At 30.1% G+C, this 21,136-nt stretch overlaps 1 protein-coding gene across 7 annotated transcripts; it reads right to left on the bottom strand.

Annotated features, from left to right (window-relative positions):
• Positions 1-1,083: 1,083 nt before the first annotated feature.
• Positions 1,084-11,256, bottom strand: LOC112498227 (uncharacterized). 7 transcript variants are annotated; one of them, XM_025098351.2, is made up of 10 exons: positions 10,995-11,256; positions 8,814-8,914; positions 7,676-8,196; positions 6,995-7,231; positions 6,615-6,738; positions 3,694-3,927; positions 3,227-3,351; positions 2,383-2,703; positions 2,060-2,262; positions 1,084-1,985 (listed from the first exon to the last, which is right to left on the bottom strand). In XM_025098351.2, the coding sequence occupies exons 1-10, from the start codon at positions 11,022-11,024 to the stop codon at positions 1,296-1,298; spliced, it is 2,586 nt and encodes an 861-aa protein (XP_024954119.2). In that variant the 5' UTR covers positions 11,025-11,256; the 3' UTR covers positions 1,084-1,295. The 7 variants fall into 7 exon arrangements, with proteins under 7 accessions (XP_024954119.2, XP_052291615.1, XP_024954116.2 ...); XM_052435655.1 differs by having other exon boundaries at positions 2,060-2,703; positions 7,676-7,729; positions 7,976-8,196; XM_025098348.2 differs by having other exon boundaries at positions 2,060-2,703.
• Between the last annotated feature and the right edge of the window lie 9,880 nt (positions 11,257-21,136).

Raw genomic sequence — 21,136 nt, 5'->3', positions numbered from 1 at the left:
TTCCATTCAGAAAACACACTCAATTAAGTCCAAAAAATGTGCCTCACTAAGTCAAAAAGATTAACCACAGGCAAAATAAAAATATTAAAATTTAGGCTACCGTTTTGTAACCATAGGATGAAAATTTCATAATATTTATTTTATTTTTATTAAAATTATTATTTAAAAATTATATCTATTAAAATTTATTAACTGATATTTCATAATGATAATTTTTTTTTTTTTACAGCCTATCGTGGCAGTGGCAGCTCTGAGTTAAAAAAAGTCAGGCATTTCGATTTCAAACAACAATATACCGAAACCTTAAACAACAGGAGCTGGCTACGGTACAGATTCTGTAACATACAGACCAGGTTAGCCAGCCCCCAAGGGTGCCATTTGCTTGCTTTGTTTCCACATGCAGGGACACGTGGAGTGCATGGAGTGGGGGATGTATGTTACAGAATCTGTAACATAGACTTCTCCTAAACAACAATACGTATAACAACAGGCAATCCCTAAGTTACGTTATCCATAACAACAATGTCAGGATCCACGCGTCGTTTCCTAGTCTTGCTTTCGCCTGATTCCACTTCCATCCGTACTGTGCTCTGTCTGCTGCCTTAATTCTTCTCTCTCTCTATGAACCATAAGATAGATGATAGCACAGAGACAAAATTCAGAAAATCGGGGGTTTCAATGAGTTTTTGGTTTTTTATTATTTTTATTATCAACCTTTTTAATATTGGTTCTTTTATTTGTTAGCAGATTTTGAGGGAGCAGTAGATTGTTTTTAGTATTTTAGTTACTGCTACAAGTATTGAGAGAACCTGGAAGGCTTTACAACAGATAAAAGAAAGAAAAAATACCTGAAATTGAAGAGAATGACATCATCTTGGGGATTCTAGCTTCTAGATATTTATTTATGTGAATAGGCTTTACAATAGATAAAAGTATTGAGAGATTTTAATTTATTAATTGTAAAAAAATATTTTGCATCATCATGATGATATATCATTGAATAAACTCTCTCAATAAACTGCGGCAAATTGCAATGCTCTTTTTTAAGTAGCAGGATTGATTACTGATAAACTACAGATTAACTAGCGATGAGTAACCATTTCGATTTTCGGTGCAAAACCCAAACGAGGGAGCAATGTGTTGTTCTTACAAATGTCAGTTTCACATTTCACTGTGTGCAGAATTGAAGTTTAGCTTTCAAAACTATATCTGTATCCACGAGTAAAAATCTTTTCCATTCAGCTCTCAAATCTTCAGCTGTACAATTGATGCGCGTTACGAGGCCGTATGGGAGACTAATGAGAACGAGTCTGCACAATCCCTGTAGAATCTTTCTGAAAAATAGGAGCCAGAGCATAAGGTGGGGTGTCGAAAACAGCCAGTGACCCTAACGGTTGGTTTTCACAGTGAGCGGCTAACCAATTAGCACATGAATTGGCTTCTCTAAGGATAAGCTGAAGTTTGCAATCCCAGTTCCTGCAGAGATATTCTCTGCAGCTTAGGATGAGGGCTCTATTAGGATCCAGGAACGAAGCGGGCAGTTCCAAACATTTTACTGCCTCATGGGAGTTGCATTCCACCAGAACTTTCCTAAATCCCCTTTCCCAAACGAGGTTTAAGCCGTGATAAAGTGCCCACAACTCTGATGCTAGACTGTTGCTTGTTCCCAGGTTTTTGGAGTAGCCCAGAATCCATTTGCCGGATTCATCACGAACTATTCCACCAGCTCCTGCAGAGCCTTGAGCCCTGCTTGAACTCCCTTCTATATTTAACTTCACCCAATTTGTTGGAGGAGGCATCCAGCAGACTGATATGTTCAGTTTCCTTTCGGCTTCAACTTCCAATTCTTTCTTCTCCCATGTTCTAGGGGGATTTTCATCATCATTCACTTCAGTTCTAACTTCTGGCCCTCTCTGATTGCCCTTCTCAGCCAAAGGGGGAGAAAAAGCAGCCAAAGGATCATATGCCTCATCCCTTTCAGGTTCCTGCAGAAAGCATATGAGGTACAAATTCAGGAACAGTTCGAACAAATATCTTGGTACTTAATAAATATCAATACCTTATGATGCTCCTGCAATGTTGTTAATTTGGAATCTTCCGAAGGTCTCTGAAGTTGATGTGGACTAGACGCTTCAAAAGCTGCTCCTGATACCCCCAGAAGGCCCATATTCTCCTTTTTCACATGATTTATAACTCCCTCATCAACCACTCCCACTTTCTCTTCTATACTTCTAGAATTTGGCCTATGGATCTTTTCAAAACCTGGAGGACAATCAGCATCAATCATAGAATTTACCAATTTCCCTTTTGATAATGGACGTGCAGAACTAATCTTGAATTTAATTTTCTCAGACCGTCTGGTAAATAAATCAGAGGAATTACTTTTTTGTCCTTGCTTAGGTTCTGATAACATCGTTTCATTAGCAGGATTCACATCCCCTTTTTCATGGCTTCCACATGCCTTTCCATACAATTCTTTTGAAACAACAACATCAACTGGCCCCACAATCTTTCCGCCTTCCATGTCAACAACCATATCAGTAGCCTCGGCATTATCCATAGCGGCAGGGCCATCACAAACATATTCCATAGCAGAAACTAAAGAAGGCAGTTCTCTGTGTGACTCGTGAAGAATATGATTAGATTTCACATCAAGAAATACTCCCCATAAAAAGTATTTCGTGTCCAACCTTGCAACAATTCCTGTAAACAAAAAAGTTTTGGTTACCTTCATGAAAACACAGAAGAAACCACATCCAAAATCTACACATATCGAGCAATTCATGCAATTAAACTCAAAATACAAATAAAACGACTAACTTTAAAGTACAAAATTCAAGTTTTGTGATGGGCAAAAAGTGGATCACAATCTAGTGGTTTTATGCACTCTTTGAGAAAGACAAAAATAAGATTGAAAAGGCTATAATTAAGATGTGTAATACAAAAGCAAGGAGTATTACAAAGAGCGCAAAATTTCGAGGGCCTTCTCGACAAGGTGTCCCTTGGAAACACCAGGAAAGACTAGTGCTCCTAAAAAAATCTTGCTAATATGAACACGAGGTCTATGTCACTGGTTGATACTAAAATTTTGTGTTAAGTATTTATATGTAAATGCAAAATTTCTACATCACAAGAAACAAAGAACCAAAATCTAAACATCCATCTTTGATACCCTCCTCTACAATGAAAGATGAAGGAATACTGTTAAGGAAACCAGAGAGCTCACTCTGACTGTCTTCATCAAGCTGTTTAGATGTGAATATCAGCAACTCCACGCCATCAACGTAACATATCATCACTGACTTTCGGATCTCCAAGATATCAAACAAGCAAGAATTATTCCGCTTGGATCTACAAGTCAATTGAAAAATTTACTTAGAAAATTGCTGAGCAAATTCAAATTAAATACTAGGGTGAATATCAACAACCTCTCTTACAATATGGCTTAAACAGACATACTCGATTGTTTTAAACTATATCCAAAAAATCTCCAGAAAACGTAGAATGTCAAAAAAAAAAATTCTAGATTGTTAGAATATATTTCAGAATCTCATTAAATTTGTCAGGAGGTCTTATTAATATTCTTCAAGTCATTGGCAGTGTCAATATTTTTAGATCATATTGTAGGAGACGTTAACAATATTTCTTCCTTAAAATAAAGTATTAGCCCCAAAAATCAGATGGCATACAAACCTCTCAATATTAGCAGAAGGGAAAAAGTACAGGGCAACGTCTGGAAAATCAGGATAATCATTTCCGAACAAATCAGCCCAAATATGGTCTCTTTGAAGCAGCCTAACCTGAAGGATTTTGGGTAGTTTTTTTGAAAACTCAAAGACTTTAGGATGGACACTCCTTGGAAGTTGAGCCAAGAACCCACCATAAAAACTACCCATTTGAGCAGTATCAAAAAATTTGAATCCACCCCTGAAAGGGGAACAAGAATAAGAATGATGGAACTCTTCCAATGCTTTCTGCTTTTGAGTAAATCAGAAGTAATTTACAATAATAAAATCAAATGCTTCAATACACATGGAATATTATCTATTACCAAAGAAATTACTCTTCTAATTGTGCATAAATAGAAGCCTCACACAGCGTAACAGAAAGCTGCAGTAGTAGTCTTAAGAGAATACTAGTTCTAAAGATTTGAAGTATGGCTTATAGCCTTATATTCTATTGCAGAACCAAGATCACAGATTCATGAAACATCTTATGCTGCGTTTACTTTTTGGATTGGAGTGGGAATCCTGAGGAGTGGGAATACTTGGATTAGAAGTGTAGAGTGGGAGTGGAAGTGGAAGTAGGGTGTTTACTTAGACTAAATGAAAGTATAGATTGTCAATCAGAATCCCAATTATTTGTTTACTTTGTCTTGGATTGAGAGTAAATTGTTTTAAATTACAATTTTATCCTTATGTACAGAATTATAATTTGTAATTAAAATATTAATAAAATATATATTTGGAAAATAAAATAAATATTTTATTATATTTATAAATTAATAATAATTACTAATATTCTTAATTATGTAAATCATAATTTTTTATTAATTTAAATTTAAATTATGTGAATAAAAATTATTAATAATAGCAACACAGATGAATTATTATTGATACTATAGTACAAAATTAATATTTTTTTAGAATAAAATATTTATTATTATTAATTAAATAAATAATTAATATTTATTAAAATTAATGTTTAATATTATTAATTTAAATATAATATTTTTTATTTTTATTTTATTAAATTTAATAAAATAAATATGATATAATTATTATTTTTAATAAATATGATATTATTTATTTTATTAAATATTATTTATTTATTTTAATTTTAATTATAAGGATAAAATGGGAAGAGGGGGGAGTGGATTCCCACTCCCACCTCCCCCCCTGGGAGTGGGAATCCCACTCCCCACCCCAAAACTGAGTGGGACCCACGGATTCCTACTCCCACTTCCCCCTTTTTTAAGGTAAGTAAACACTGGAATAGGAGGAATCCACACTCCACACTTCCACTCCAGCAAGTAAACACTACCTTAGAGAATACTAGTTCTATTGCTGTTGATTACCACCAGGACAAATTGTTGCTGAGACAGAACATAAGAATTCTACAGCAAAATGCCAAACCACATCCAAAACCAAGCAAACTTTTAAGCGCAACTGCAATAACCAAGAATACTTGGATAGCGTAATGAATAATATAATTCCCTAACACAAACTTCAAACAGTAAACTACCAACAAATATAGCAGAGTGAGCTACAGAAACTCTCATTATATTTTTGAAGTCACAAAGGCACAACAACATCACAAAGAGACCACTTTTACTATTTCTTTTCTGGAAATTAAGTAGTTAAATATTTTCTTTTTTTATTCATTAACTGAAATATGGTTCACTTGTAATATATATTAACACCTACCCATCCTTAACCATGATCCAAGCACTGACAACCCTTTGTCTTCCTCCCATACTCATATTGTTATTGATTTGAAACCCTAAATTCAGTCTTTAAAACAACAAAGTATCAAGCTTTTATAAGGTTACTGTAATCAAGATAACCACTGTCCTAAATCAAATAAGCTAATAAGGAAAATCTATTCAATCTACAAAATTTTTGTGGGCTGATAAGGACATAAAAAATCATGGATCGCTAAGACTGTTCCAAAAAAATATGGGACGGTGAGGACATTGGGATCCATAAGACTGTTTCAAAAAAATATGGGATGGCGAGGACATTTTGTAAGCAATTTAAAATGACAACAATAGCAATTACCACTCAGTGTCAATGAGACAGCTAACTTGATATCCCGTCATGTTAAGTTTTGAGTTTCAAAAAACCAAAGTTTCTTATAATTTTGAGGAATATCATGCGTGATCTACATAATTAACTCACATATTAATCAATGGTTTCTAAGATTTCTTAAGAAGTCTTTAGTGTCCTCAAGAGGACATTCTAGTTGGTTTGCCCCCTTAAAGTGGAAGCAAGAGATGAAGGATTCAGATCTCTCAAAGCAAACTTGGAGGAGGAATAGTCTGGGTGGGATGAGGTGGAATGAACGGAAAATAATAAAAAGAATTATGGAGCATTGCCAGTCCCCTCAAGCTTAGCAAAAGTTCATGCTAGTGAAGGAAAGGTTTTTAAGATTAGTCCAAGCAAGGATCACTGGAATAACTGTTCTGCATTTACTTGCCAAAAATCAGCAGCTACATGTACCAGACAGTAGCTATAACTTCCTTGATCCAAATATTCTCAATAATGTATTCTTTGTTTTCCTTCGATGGGTGAAAAATGTTTATTATTCAAGCCTGCTTCTTCCCTCACCACCCACCCCCCCCCCCCCCCCGACAAAAAAAATCTTAAACAGAAATGTGCATGATCCCCCTTTACTGCTTAAAGAAACATATGCCTTTCTTTACACAACAAAACGAAAAATCTGCTAAAACAGATGGCGCCATTAAAATCTGCTTAAACAAAACCAAATAATCTCTTTACCGTCTACTTAATAACCACTATAAAAAACATTGCTCTTACACATTAGTTAATTATTGTTATGATGGATTAGTATGGTGAATTTTGCCAAAATTCATGCAAGAATATGTTACTCACCTCCAAGTAGCTTTTAAAGCAGGGCGATATTGACGATACAGCTCAAGTTTAGACTGAAACTTCAGAGCGTCTTGTTCTTCCACAGCAAAATTCTCAGGTTCACCAATAACATGAAAAGTTTTGCCTGAGTAATTGAAAAGAATACAGATATAGACCAATTAATAAAGCAACTGATTTACTAGAATACTGAATGTAAATTTTCTCTTTTTTCATTTGATTTATACCGAATTAACAAAATGTAACTGGTGAAAACAAAAACAATTCTCTTTATTTTCAAATCCTTATGACGAATTTCAGATCTTCACAAAAAACATGTAGAATAATAAAATCCAAAATTTGAAAATTCAACTCCATAATACTTATTAAAGAGATTCACTTGCCCGAGCTAGTAATAGGTGAAACAGTTAATGGAGATGCATTGTTCACGGCCTTCTCTATTTCTCTATTTGAAGTTTCTACTTCTTTAGAATGTACAGAGTGCGCAGAGGGAGCTTTGTACATCGTCTTCTCTTTATTGGCATCAACTATTTTGACTTCTTTAGCTCTGTCTTTCGAAGGTTTATCTTCTTTATCAGGTAAAAAAATAGTTCCTGGACATTCTTTCTCACCACATTCATCTGCAAAACTTTCACGACAACTTTTGAAACAAGTTGGATAGAGATATAAAATAAAGAAGTGAAAAATATGAAACTGTGTCATGCATTGCATCATAACGGATTAACACAACAGAAAGCAATACAGATGACCATTTGAAACAATGAAATTCAATGTTTCCATAGTCGCTATTCATTGATGAACTCACACAAGAATCAAGTTGAACCCATTGAAATTGCACCAAATCAGTTTTTCACCCAGTGAAAACCCAGGCTCCATGATTTACTTTATATTGGTGACCTAAAGTGTTGCTACAATTTAACTCCAAGAAAGAAGGAAAAAGACATTTACACAACTGATGCATATCGTTATGAACAAGTCAATTCTAACTTTCTTTCATATTTTAAGTAGGTTGAATATACTGACAAACAAATAGTGTCGAAAAAGTAAGTGAAAACATTAATCACCTTTTGATTCTTTTGATCTTTTAACTGCATGTCGACCAAGCATAGTATTGATTTCTGCACCAACATGTGAAGGAGATTTCATGAATGCTGAAGACTTTACACTAGGATTTGCTTTCACTCCGGGAACGAAGAACTTTGAAGTTAAAATTTTAGATGGACTTGAAGTCCTCCTGGACATAGGTCCAATGGAACTTGACGGACCATATTTCAATCCAGTATTACTATGTCCAGGACGTCCCGTTTTCAAGGCTCCTGATGATAACCTAATAACTTCTTCAGTAGGAAGGAACTTCACTTTACCAGTTTCCACCTTTAGCTTCTTGGAGCTAACCTGCCGTCCTGGATCTGCACAAACTTCACCAGGAGTCCCTGAATGCAGACCTTCATGGTGGGCCACACCAAAGGAATCCAAAAACTCTTCTTCCCTACCATATTTTGGAGAAACTATGTCGTCAGTTGATGTGCATGCTTCACAAATCCAAACATCTGGGACTTCCGTAAGATTTTTCTTCATGCAATAACTGAAAAATAGAATTTGTACCATGTTAAGAAACAAGGGTTAATAACTTTCAAAAGTAAAAACCCATGGTTTAATACGATTCGAATAGCTTCATATTTTACATACATTGGCACAGATTAAAATATGGACCAAGAAAACTGGAAGCACAGAAAGAATAACTAGAGACAAATATTTTATGTGGGCCCTCCATTCATACTGGATAGAGAAGGACAAATAACAGCAATCATAATCCTTATTTAATAAAAAAAACTTTTGACTCTATAAATAAATGATAGCAATCATAATCATCCTCATTCAATAAACAAACTTTTGACTCTATAAATAAATGATAAGTAAAGTCTCAATAGATGCACAAGAAATCTTTCCAACCAAATTATAGTTTAAGTGTGAGGTATTAAAGGTCATGAAAGTACAAGTAGCCACCACTATAAGCAGTTCAAGACAACCCAGGACAATGGAGTAATTGGATGAAGAAGAAGCTAGCAAAACTCATGCACCGTTCTCCTAATTTGATTATTGATATTGAGAACATATATGGTAGAATTGATGATACGACCAAAAAGAAAATGGACAAGCATGTGCACAACTCATACATGTAGAGAGATAAGGTCATCTTACATATGTTCACAAGTTGTACAACATTGAGAACAAGTCACAATACATTCCTTGAAACCAACGCGACCACATATTTCACATGGTTTGTCCTGCAGAAGAAAAATCTTTCACACCAGAATTTCAAAGATGATCATTACTTTATAAAAGAACCAGAAAAGAGGAAATTTGACATCAACTAAGTATAAACAAGTTTTGTCCATCAGACCATGGAATCAATCCATTTTATAAACTCACTACAGTGAAGTTTTTTAGTCCGTAGCAGTATCCAATATAACAAGGGTGATAGCACTCAGTCTTAATACCAAAACCACCATTTACATTTAATACATCATTTTATCTGCACATACAATTACAATGCAGAACATGGAAATTCAGAAAAATGTCAATAACGAATGAGTATATGAAGATATTACAAAGACGTTAAATATGGACTATAATTGGAAGATTATAAATGACCAAGGTAAAGAACCACATAACACTCCCAGTGATAAGTACTTAGAAACAGTTTGGATGATTAAAGGAGGGAACACAAAGATAGCCAGGTTTCAGGACTGCTGCCATTAGGTAGAAAGGAACCACCTCAAAAATTTATCCTTAATCGTAACAACAATTCAGCTTAACCATGGTACTCAAATAATATCATTGCCTTCAAACTGTTAGGGCATCATCAGTGACATCCCATATGTAGTGTTAATACAATAAATAGGTTCCATGTCAAGAAAAGATTACATCTTAAAAGGGAGATTAGTATTACAATCATCATTTTTCTTCCATGCGGTTCAAGTGAAGAATGGTCAAAGCAAACACAAAACTATGAAATTTGAAGAGCAAACAAATACGTTTCACAACATGTAAAGATGATTAAACCATGTCACCACCCCCAATAGAAACATAGAACAACCATAACCCTTGAACTCATATCCAAATCTTCTAAAATGATATTAATTTTCTACAAATTACATATCATGCGTCTTCATTTTGCACTTTACATTCAAACTCAGTTTCTGGTATAATCAAAATCCAAACTCATCTCCAAATTTCTCGTACAATCAAAATCCAAACTCATTCCCACTGCCTGTCTACTATGACTATATGAGAAAGTTGAGGTGAGGACATAATCAATAAATTAGTCTGGAACTAATGGACAATTATTCAAATAGCAAAAACATATTAACATGCCAACATAACAAATTATGTGTCCTTATTTGCAAAAGCAAAATAGATGGATGGAACTCTTCCCCTGCCAATACAGTGCATAATGTCATCACCTTCTTTGGGGAATCAATTTTAATTAATCTCACTTAAGAGACTTAAACATGTAATTAATAAGAAAGTTGTAGATAAAACTGTCTTCACCATGTCACTACATTGTTCATTAATCCAACAACTTAGATACTCCCGGAATATACTCTCCCTCCCCTTATATTCTTGTCATGTGTATCTCTCAACCTATCATAAAAAAATAAATCCATACATGGCAAGAACTCAGGACACTTAAATAATTAATGACGAAGCACGTTTTAGACAAAACAATCTTCGCCATGTCACCACTTAGTCCATTAAATTAACAACTTAAATACTCTCAATATTTACACCCGCTTTCTTTAGATTCTTGTCATGTATACCTTTCTCTCTCATGTTCTAGGCTTTGAAACAAAAAAGATAATTTTATGTCTATAACGACCGTACAGTAACCAAAATGGGCAAAAAATGTTCAAACATCTCAAGTCTAGCATAAGTAACCCGTCATTTAATATCAACTAAAAAAATGCATACCCTCTTTTCTACATCAAAAAGCAATAAAATAATGCATCTCGAGGGAATAAAGACATCAAGCAGAGCAACAAAACCAGAAATAGTAACTTTTTTTTTTAACTGAAGCAAATTGAAACTACCCAACAATACAACAAAATACAATACAAATAAGCATATAAAGTTGTTAGCAACATAAAATATCGGCTATCACCCAAATGCAAGATACTCATTACATCAATAATCAACAGTTCGACACTTGAAGGACCGCATTAAAGTATCTAAACAGCAGAGGAAATCAGCATCCCCATTTTTTTGAGAGAAAGGGGGGGGGGGGCCCAACGGAGAAGACAACACAGCACGAAGGCCAAAAAATAGGGAGACAAACAAGCATGAAAAGATGAAACACTAAGGGTTATTTTAGTATTTTACCAAGTGGGTATCACTTGTTTCTCCATGCATTCTGTTCTAGACTCTAGACAGAGACAAGGCTGATGATTTTTTCTTAAAGCTTTTTTTTTTCTCTCCTCTTTCTTCTTGTGCTGTCAGTTTTTGGTGTCCTTTGTTCTTTCTGAGCATAGAGAGTAAAAGACCGGTGGGGTAGCTTTAATGTAGTATAAACAGCAGCAAGAAAGCAGCAGTAATGAAGACCGAAGAGAGTGAAACAAATGAGAAAATCCTTTGGTCAAAGTTTCTTTGACTGATCCGCCTTCTTGTTTCATGTGAACATACAAGAACATTTTTAAAAAGTTTTATTAATTTTACTATTGGAATATATTTTACTTATGTGATAAAAAAAGTAAAAAAATATGTTATTCTTTAGAAAACTCTTTAAATATAAATTAATATTATTTTAATCAAATAAATATTTTACAAAGAAAAAATAAATGGTAATTGAACATTTATCTCTCTCCATTAAAAATAATAAAATATAAATTAAAGAGGAAAAAAGTAATTCTACAAAATTAAAGAAAGAGAATAATTTCTTATTTGAAAAATCTTAATTAGAGTATATTTTAGAGTCTTAAATGCTGTCGTGACTCTCTAAATAAGTAATAAAATCTTATTTGAAGAACATTTTGGAGATACTCTAATAATTGTGTTAACTCGTAAAAAAACTTAAAATGGAAAATTATTAGTCAATTTATATTGATTGTGTGCGATGGGATTTTGTTATATTTAATTAGTGGTTTGACTATGTTTGGGAGTGAAGTACTATAATTTTTAAGTACAGCTGTTGTATAGTAAAAGTCATAGCTGTACAATAAAACTCAAGAAAAAAAAAAGTTGTCAAGCTGTTAAAACTTAGTTACAAGATGTTATCAAACACCTTGGCATATGGGTTTTGCCAGCCTAGCTGCCACATATTGATCCCAAACGCACTCTAAGTATTGTTAAGTGATTGAAAATTTAATAAAATTTAATTATTTAATTGCATTCAAACTACTATGAGGTACTATAACCCCGAAGTTAGTTATAGCCTCGGTTAGATTATGTTTAAATAAAACTTATCTAAGTAGAATTTTTATTATTAGAAATTTTACAAGTAAAGTTTGTACTAAAAAATTTTTAGAAAATTACAAAATTTATTTTAATAGGAAAGTTCTTTAAAGTTATGTTACAAAAGTAATAAAATAAGATTGTCAAATAATTAAATGATATTTTAATATTGAAAAAAATCAATTTTATTCTCAAAAGCCAAAATTTTGAGCCTCTATTAATTGTTGGCTGAATAACTTATTTAGGCCTTGTTCGGAATTTCTTTTGAGAAACTCAAAAGTAATTTTGAAAAGTTAAAAATTAATTTTAATATTTGATAATTTTTTTTAGAAATCACTTTTGACAAAAATCATCCTATCTTATAGCTGATTTTAAAAAGTGGAGAAGGAATGACTTTTCAAATATGATTTTGAGCATTTCTTTTATACTTAATAGTTAATACATTTGCACATATATATTATAAAAATCTAAAATTATCCTTAATAATTAGGAAATAAAAGCATTAACTTGAAAGAGATCATCATCATCAATTATGTTGGAATAACAAAATATAAAATAAAATTAATAATATAAAATATTTTGTAATCATCAATTATTATATATATGCAATTAAAAATATTTTATATGCATATTTATAAATGTATAAATAAATTTAACTCAACATTATGTACAATTTAGTCATTTTTATTCTCACAACAGTTTAACAGTAAAATTTACCTCTTCTTTTAAAACTCGCAATACTTCTAAAAATAAGTTTTACTAAACGTTTAATTGATTCACCAATTGATTATCTCTACAACATGACTAACAATAATTACTTTAAAAAGTTGTAGTATTACCAAACTAGTTTTTAATTTTCAAAAGCTCTATTAAAAAAAATAACCAAATAATATTAACAAATTTAAAAAGATCTTATATAATTAAATAAGCACTTATGATCATTAAATAAGATATAAATACTTATGATCATTAAATAAAGCATATCTAAATCTACTTTTTGACTCTATGTTGAAAGAACTTACATTTTTATAATGGAATTTCAAATCTTCACATAATATATGTGTAACAATAAATTCTAAGTAAATAGTACTATATTTTTCCAAATAAATTTAGAAGAAATTATTCGTAGAGTGCAAATTTACTAATATTTTTATCATAAAATTTAAATATATTTTATAATACAGAGATATGCCCGAGTATTAACATGAATATACATAGAGATGGATTACATACTAAACAACAAGGCCTAATATCTTCAGTAGCGTTTATTCTTTTGTCTAAAATTTGAATAGATGTGAAGTAGTGTAGGAATAGAGCTGAATGTCTGAATTCGAATTATATGTTTGTTTTTCTTGTCCCATAAATATTAAGTTGATTGTTGATATAAACTTAAAAATCTAAAAATTATTATTTTTACATTTCTACCCTTATAAATTATAAATGTTAAACAAATAATAAACATCTCAAAGAACATGAATAAGATAATATATTATCATATTTTAATTCATGTTCAATTGAATACAACCCTTTAATATTCTAAAATAGCCTATGTTCATCAATTTTATTATAGTTTTGGATGTTTTTATATGAAAATATTCATAAAAAATTATGAAGATAAATAATGTTAATTTGAAGAAAATAAAAAAATAATAGTCTATCACAAGTTACAGTAATGAGTAGTAATACCAATTATTAATTTTATTAAGTTAATGATGAAAGTTAATTAATTAGATATTAATATTTTAAAAAATATCTTTTAATGATTTCATTCAAACTTTTTAAATTAGGTAAAATGTTAAAAAAATTGATTTAATAACTTAATGACTAAAAAGTTTAATTAAATTAAAAAATAAACTTAATAACTTGATTAAAATTAAGTCAATTAAATCATTAAATCAAGAAAAAAAGTCCCTTCATCTCACTCTTTTAATACTTTCTATATTCGGACAGAGTAAAACCTAACATTTATAAATTTTAGTTTGTTCGTAGACTCCAATGATGCATCACTATCTGAACTTTATGGTCAAAACTTCGTATATTTGAACGTGACAAGTCATCTTGCACATGAAGTTTCCTACGAAGCAATAAATAAAAGGAGTCAACCTACAGTGCAGCACTGTATCTCATACAGTGCAGCGCTGTATCTCATACAGCGCATGCACGCAACCAGTACAACCGGTTTTTAACCGGTTAACATAATAAATATTACATTTTAATTTGTTTTTAATGCGAAAAAAATATGAAAAAAATAGGGAAAAAAGATAAAATTGTAATTAAATGAAGCAAAAGAATATAATAATTTTAAATTTATAAATAGTACAAGAAACTATACAAGTATTATAAACAAGTCACAAAATAACTATATTCCCACTTATTTTGTCACATTTCAATATTTATAGTGCATGTTTCGAGTTTACTTTTCAAATTCCTATTTTTTTGTTACGATTTATCTAAATTTTGGTAAGTTATTTCAACTCATTTTTCCACCAGTTTTTGGTTCTATATTTTCACTTTTTTCATTAAATTCCAACTTTTTACGTGGATATTTTAAGTTTACTTTCAACATTCCTACATTCCATTAGCCTTTATCTAATTTCTGGTAAGTTATTCCAACTCATTTTCCCACCACTTTTAAGTCCTAGATTCCAACTATTTTTATAAAGTTTCAACATTTTCGGTAGATATTTCTAGTTTACTTTTAGAGCCCTACTTCGCATTGGAATTTATCAAATTCTTAGTCCATTATTCCAATTTTTGGGTTGAGTTCATCAACTCTTGTTGCCACTACTTTTTGATTCTATATTCCTATTCCTTTTATTGAATTCTAATATTTTGGGTGAGAGTTTCAAGTCCACTTTTTAGATCCCCATTTCCTGTTAAAATTTATCAATTTCTTCGTTAGGTTATTCCGACTTTTAGGTTAAAGTTATCAACTGTTATTACCACCAGTTTTTCCTTTTATGTTTCTACTCTTTTTATGGAATTTCAATATTTTTGATGGATATTTTAAGTTCATTTTTAGATCCCTACTTCTCTTTAAAATATATCGATTTCTTGCTAAGTGATTCCAAGTTTTGGGTTAGGCTCTTCAATTCATATTCCCACTACTTTTTGGTTATTTATTCCTGCCCTTTTTATTAAATTTCAATATTTTGGGTGGATGTTTCAAGTTCACTTCTTATATCCCTACTTCCTGTTGAAATTTATCAAATTCCTGGTAAAGTGTTCGTACTTTTCGGTTAAATTCATCAACTCTTTTTCCTACTAGTTTTTTGTTTTATATTTCTACTTTTTTTTATTGAATTTTAAAATTTCGGGTGTATGTTTCAATTTCACTTTTTGGATCCCTACTTATAGTTGGAATTTATCAAATTGTGGGTGAGCCGTTTCCAATTTTGCGTTATGTTCTTCAACTCTTGTTCCCACCACTTTTTAGTTCTATATTTCTACTTTTTTTAATGAATTCCAATATTTTGAATAGAAGTTTCAAGTTTATTTTTTAGATTCCAACTTGTCATTAGAATTTATCAAATTCTTAATAATTTATTCCAACTTTTGTGTTAAGTTCTTCAACTTTTATTTCCAGTACCTTTTAGTTATATATTCCAGGTTTTTTTTAATGAATTCCAACATTTTGGGTGAAAGTTTCAAATTCAATTCTTAGTCCCTATTTCCCATTGGAATTTATCAAACTATCGTTGCGTAATTCCAACTTTCAGGTTAACTCTCCCACTTTTTTCCCACTATTTTTTGGTTATATATACCAAGACTTTTTATTGAATTCCAACATGTAGGTGTGTGTTTCAAGTTTATTTTTCATGTCTCTAATTCCCATTGAAATTTACCAAATCATCAGTAAGTCGTTCCAATTTATGGGTTCAGCTCTTTAATAGTTACTTCCACTATTTTTTTGGTTTTATATTCCAAATGTTTTTACTGTATGCCAACATTTTAGGTGGTTGTTACGAGTCGCATTTTATTATAGTAAAACATTAAAATATTGAGGTAAATTACGTTTGACCCCGCTTTTTTTTAATAAATATCAACTTACAATATAATTTTGAAAAATCATTGTTGCAACCCTCAATTTTTTTCAACACTATGAATTTGTATAAGTCCACTCCCCTCCCCCCCGGCCCCCAACGGTCTTTGTTACTTCATGGTATTTCTTGAATTTAATCGTATGTATACTTTAAACTTTTGATCTTTTACATATTAATGCTCATTTTATTATTTTACATAATTGTGCTTAGATTTTTTTTAAAACAATTGTGCAACATATAATTTTCATCATTATATTTAGTTTTAAAAATTATTTCTTTAATCTCTCATCAATCTTTAGCTTAAGATTGACAAAGTAACATTGACTTAAATCCAGTTCTATTAAGTCGCCATTAATTTATCTTTACCAAGTACATTAAACACAATAAAAGTAACTCAAATTAAACAATAATTTTATAAACACATTAGAAAATCATTGCAATCAAGGAAAAAGAAAATATATTAAATATTAAAATTAATTTTCTCTAATAGAAAAATTCAATGCTATAATTTTTAAGAGAAATTATTTATACACCATCTTTCTTTTGGAGAACAAATTAAAAAAAAAAGTTCATTTACAACCAATGCCAATTCTTGTTCACTACTCAACTATGCACCATTAGAGAAAAAAAGATAAAATAATCCCAAGGGATTATAGAAAACTAATTTTATTATTTCTATTTCCCCTTTGATCTGGAGACAGCCAGCTGAAGCTTGGGCTGCTCACCAGCCTTACTTGGATTCAACCACTTGAGAGGATGCCAATAGCAGTTTCTGCGTCAAATGCTTTGCAATATTTTCCCTTGCCAATCATTCTATATTGGAAGCATAAAACATTAAAAAAAAAATGAAATGACAATTCAAAATGTTATACAATTTAAGTTAATTACAAAACTTTAACAAGACAAGAAAAAAATTAAGAACATTAATCGTGAAAAAAATTAATAATGATTAAAAAATATATATTTTAATGTATGAAGCGACAAACGAAACCTTAAGCCTAAAGGATATGTTTTTTGATGAAATTTTAAAAAATAAATTTTATATTTTCTTTTTAGGTTTCTGAACAATAAATAAAGTTATTTTGAAAAAAAAGTATCAAGAATAATAATATAAAATATGAAAATTTAAATAATATACAAAAATTATTAGAATTAAAAATTGTGAAAATGGGTAAATATGTTTTCATTTAGGCAGTAGTTTTCCTGCCTAGATGAAGCAAAATTCTTTTAGTGTTATATCAAAATAAAAAAAATTAATTGAATACTATTTAGAGTAATATATTATATAATATTTTTAAATTTACAATTTATATGTACATTATAAACTATAATTTAATGGTATTTGATAATCTGTATACATGCACTTTATGGTAAAGTCCAACGATCCACCGAATATTAACTCAAAAACCTACTCCCATAAATATACAAAGAGATACATACTTTATTTTAAATAACAATGTAATATTATAGTTACATTATTAATTATTTAGCTTTTATAATATAATGTCGACAATAATTTACAATGATAATTAGCAACATTTCTCAATAAATTATTAAAAAGTTTATTACGATAAAATGTTGTTATATTTAGAACATACGCTCATTTTGATTAAAAGAAAAGTGATATTGATAAAATTATCATATATGTGTTCAATTTACCAATAATAATAGTAAGGCTAACAAAGATACTTATTAACAACATTAGTAATGGATATTAAGAGTTATAGTATCATTAATCATAATACTAGTAATAAAACAATATCATTAAATATTAACATTACATGTAATCATGTATAAGCTCCTATAACAATTCATAGAATTTTTTGTGACTTCAAATTAGTGAGTAAATGAGACCATAAAAAGTAATTTAATGAATTTCTTAGAAATTTGTGTGAAATATTTTTAATAAGATTTTTCATCTTATAGTTACCCATATCCAGAACTAAATTGTACTATTTATATTAGTCACTAGTACAAATAATATTGAAAACAAAAATATTTTGAGTAATGACAATACTTGGTACTATCAATAATATAGAGTTGACCAAATAGGCAAAAATTTGCAAAAGAAAAAAAATTAAAGAGGTCTCACTAATTTTTATATTGCAAAACATTTGTAGATTTATAATGTCATAATAAACAATGATATAAGTTGTTTATGATCAATTTCATTATTAAAAATGATTGCATTGATTTATAATTAATATAGTTTACACTAATATAAATATTATTCACGTTATTTACAACATTACATGTTTTAAAATATATTATTATGTTAGGGGGTCTTTGATAGTCGTCTAAATTAAATGAAGTCTTTAATATTTAGTTAAAAGATGAGGGAGCAAAGTGATAATTACCAGGATATTTGCCGATTCCAGTGTCCCACCATCTGTTTCGGTGACCTATTTTATGCCTAAAATTACGAAGCCGTTGGATTGCTTATAAAGTAATCTAACGGCCAATAAATTTAGAATAAAAAATTAAACTTCCGCTGTATCTTATGCAGCGCTTTATTACAGGCGGACCCAAATAAAAGACATGCTCTGAAGTTTTATACTGTCTATTTATGGCAAGTAAAGAATGCAATTCGGCAGTTCGCATCCGTTGCGGCCAAGCTGTGGTGCTGTGGTCCCGCAATGGGTCCCAAATTCGACAATCATGAACGACCACTTTCCTACGGTCCCTGTTCATCCTTTTCGGCGTGACAATTAATTTTTGTTTTTTAGAAAAAAAATATTTCCACACCATTTATGTTTTATCATAAGTGCACCAAACCATCATAAAATTTTAATATATATTTTTTTAATTATTTTTATTTCTAAAATTATATCAATCAATTATTTTAATATTAAAAAATTTAAATAAAATTATCATTTTACCCTTAAATGAAAAAAGATCATTTTATCCTATAAAATTTTTAAAAATAAAAAATTCTAATTACTATTTACTTAATTGATAAAATATTATTGACAAATTGGGTTTGTGAGTACCATTTAATTAATTGATAAGATTTTATTGATTTTTTAATCCTTTTGACCTAAAAAACATGTAATACTCATCTCAAATATTTTCACTTTTTTTTAATCAGTCAGACAATCACAATTATCAAATTATTTTTATTCATTAAATTAATTACTATAATAATAATCATTTAAACCAACCTTAAATAATAAAAAACTTATAATTACAAAAATTATCATTTAAAAATTATAATTATAAAAATAAACATCTTGGATTTTGAGATTTATTGGTTTTATTAAATTCATAGGTATTCTTTGTAATTATATTTTTTTATTTTAAAAAATTTTGTAGGATAAAATTGGTCTTTTAGTTCATTTAGAGGTAAAATGATCATTTTATTTAAATTCTTAGTGTCAAAATAGTTGATTTAAACAAAGATGGTCTAAGAACATGTCAAAATTTTGTGTTGGTTAGGTGTATATATGACAAACAGAGGCGGTGTAGAGATAATTTTTCCTTTTTTTAGGAAAAAAATCATATATATATATGTTACATGAACTATTGCTCATATTACAACTCATATTTCAAGAGATTACTACACTAATTTTTACAATCAGACAATTATTGGAAATAGTTTACAACTTTACAAATCCAATATAACACAACTCAGATTTTACCCTTTTTAATATTCGAGAGACGTCTATTCCGCTCACATTTCGAAGGAGAAAAGACTGTTTTTACTCAAATTGAGAAAAAAAAAATTAAACCCCTACAATGCGTTGTGGGGGCTTGAACCCGCGGCCTCACAATTGTGAGGGCAGGTCAGAAAAAAATCATATATATGATTACGGGGTGAGATTATTTGAATCTACTAAAGTACTCTTTGAAGCTATTTATTTATTGTACCTACTATTAAAAATTAAAAATAAAGCTTATGCCCTATAGACCTTCCTAAATACCAAAACTAACCTTTTAAAATTAATTTTTAAATAAACTCATTACAAACCCATTATTCAAAAACATGAAATTGAAATTTTATTGACAATCCACTAAATGAACTTGCTTGATTTATGTGATTATTGTTTTAGGGAAAATTATCATTCGCATATCATAAATTTACGCTTTTATAAAAAATACTACAATACTTAAGGGTGTATCAATCGTCCACCCTAAATTGACTAAAGTTATCTGCCGACCACTAAACCGTTAGTTGCCGTTTGAAAGTTAACAGAACTATAGTAGATTGATGATTTTACCCTTAAAAATTATCACTTGTATATCCTTAAAATCTTTTATTATCACTTATATACCCTTAAAATCTCACTTGTATCATATGAAAAGATTAGATTACCCCTCTAACGTCATCATATTTAAACGGCAACTAATGGTTTGGTGGACGACAAATACATTTTGTCAATTTAGGGTGGACTACTGATATACCTTAAAGTGTTGTAATGAATTTGATAACGAAGTAAACAAAGGGTATACGATTGATAATTTCCCTTGTTTTAGCAGTCAAACAAAAATGGATACAAATGTGCAAATAAAAAAGGCTTAAAAATAACAATAAATTATAAAAGTTAAAGAAATATTAGAAATAAAGCTCTCTCTCCAAAATTTCTCTCTCTCTCAAAAATGCAAAACTTTCTCCCTCAAAAATTTTAATCTTCACCGTTCAAATTGCACCAAAAAAAAAAAAAATCATTGTATATAGAGATTTGATCAGTCAAGTTCAAATGTAGCTCTGATTGCAATTCACTTTGGATTTGTTTTTGCTGACGAATTTCGATGGAAAAATGATAAAATATCTATTAAAAATCCCCAAGTTCCGTGGGAAAAAAAAGTGTTGATAATTAATGCAACATGGGAAAATGCATTAAAGTAGTTATATTATATATATATGAAATGGATGCAAGAGTAAATAACATAATGGGTAATTTAGTAATAAAATTTTTAATTAAAAAATGTGTATTGAGTATTTTGGTCGGTTTGAATAAGCCCACCCATAAGAGTGCATTGAGAATTTAAATTAACATAATTACAATATAATTTGAAATTCTAGCCAAAATC

This window comes from Citrus sinensis, chromosome 3 (genome assembly GCF_022201045.2).
Source record: "Citrus sinensis cultivar Valencia sweet orange chromosome 3, DVS_A1.0, whole genome shotgun sequence".
NCBI classification, from domain to species: domain Eukaryota; kingdom Viridiplantae; phylum Streptophyta; class Magnoliopsida; order Sapindales; family Rutaceae; genus Citrus; species Citrus sinensis.
The sequence above is the reverse complement of the archived record's forward strand: the minus strand, read 5'-3'. Positions and strand labels throughout refer to the sequence as shown.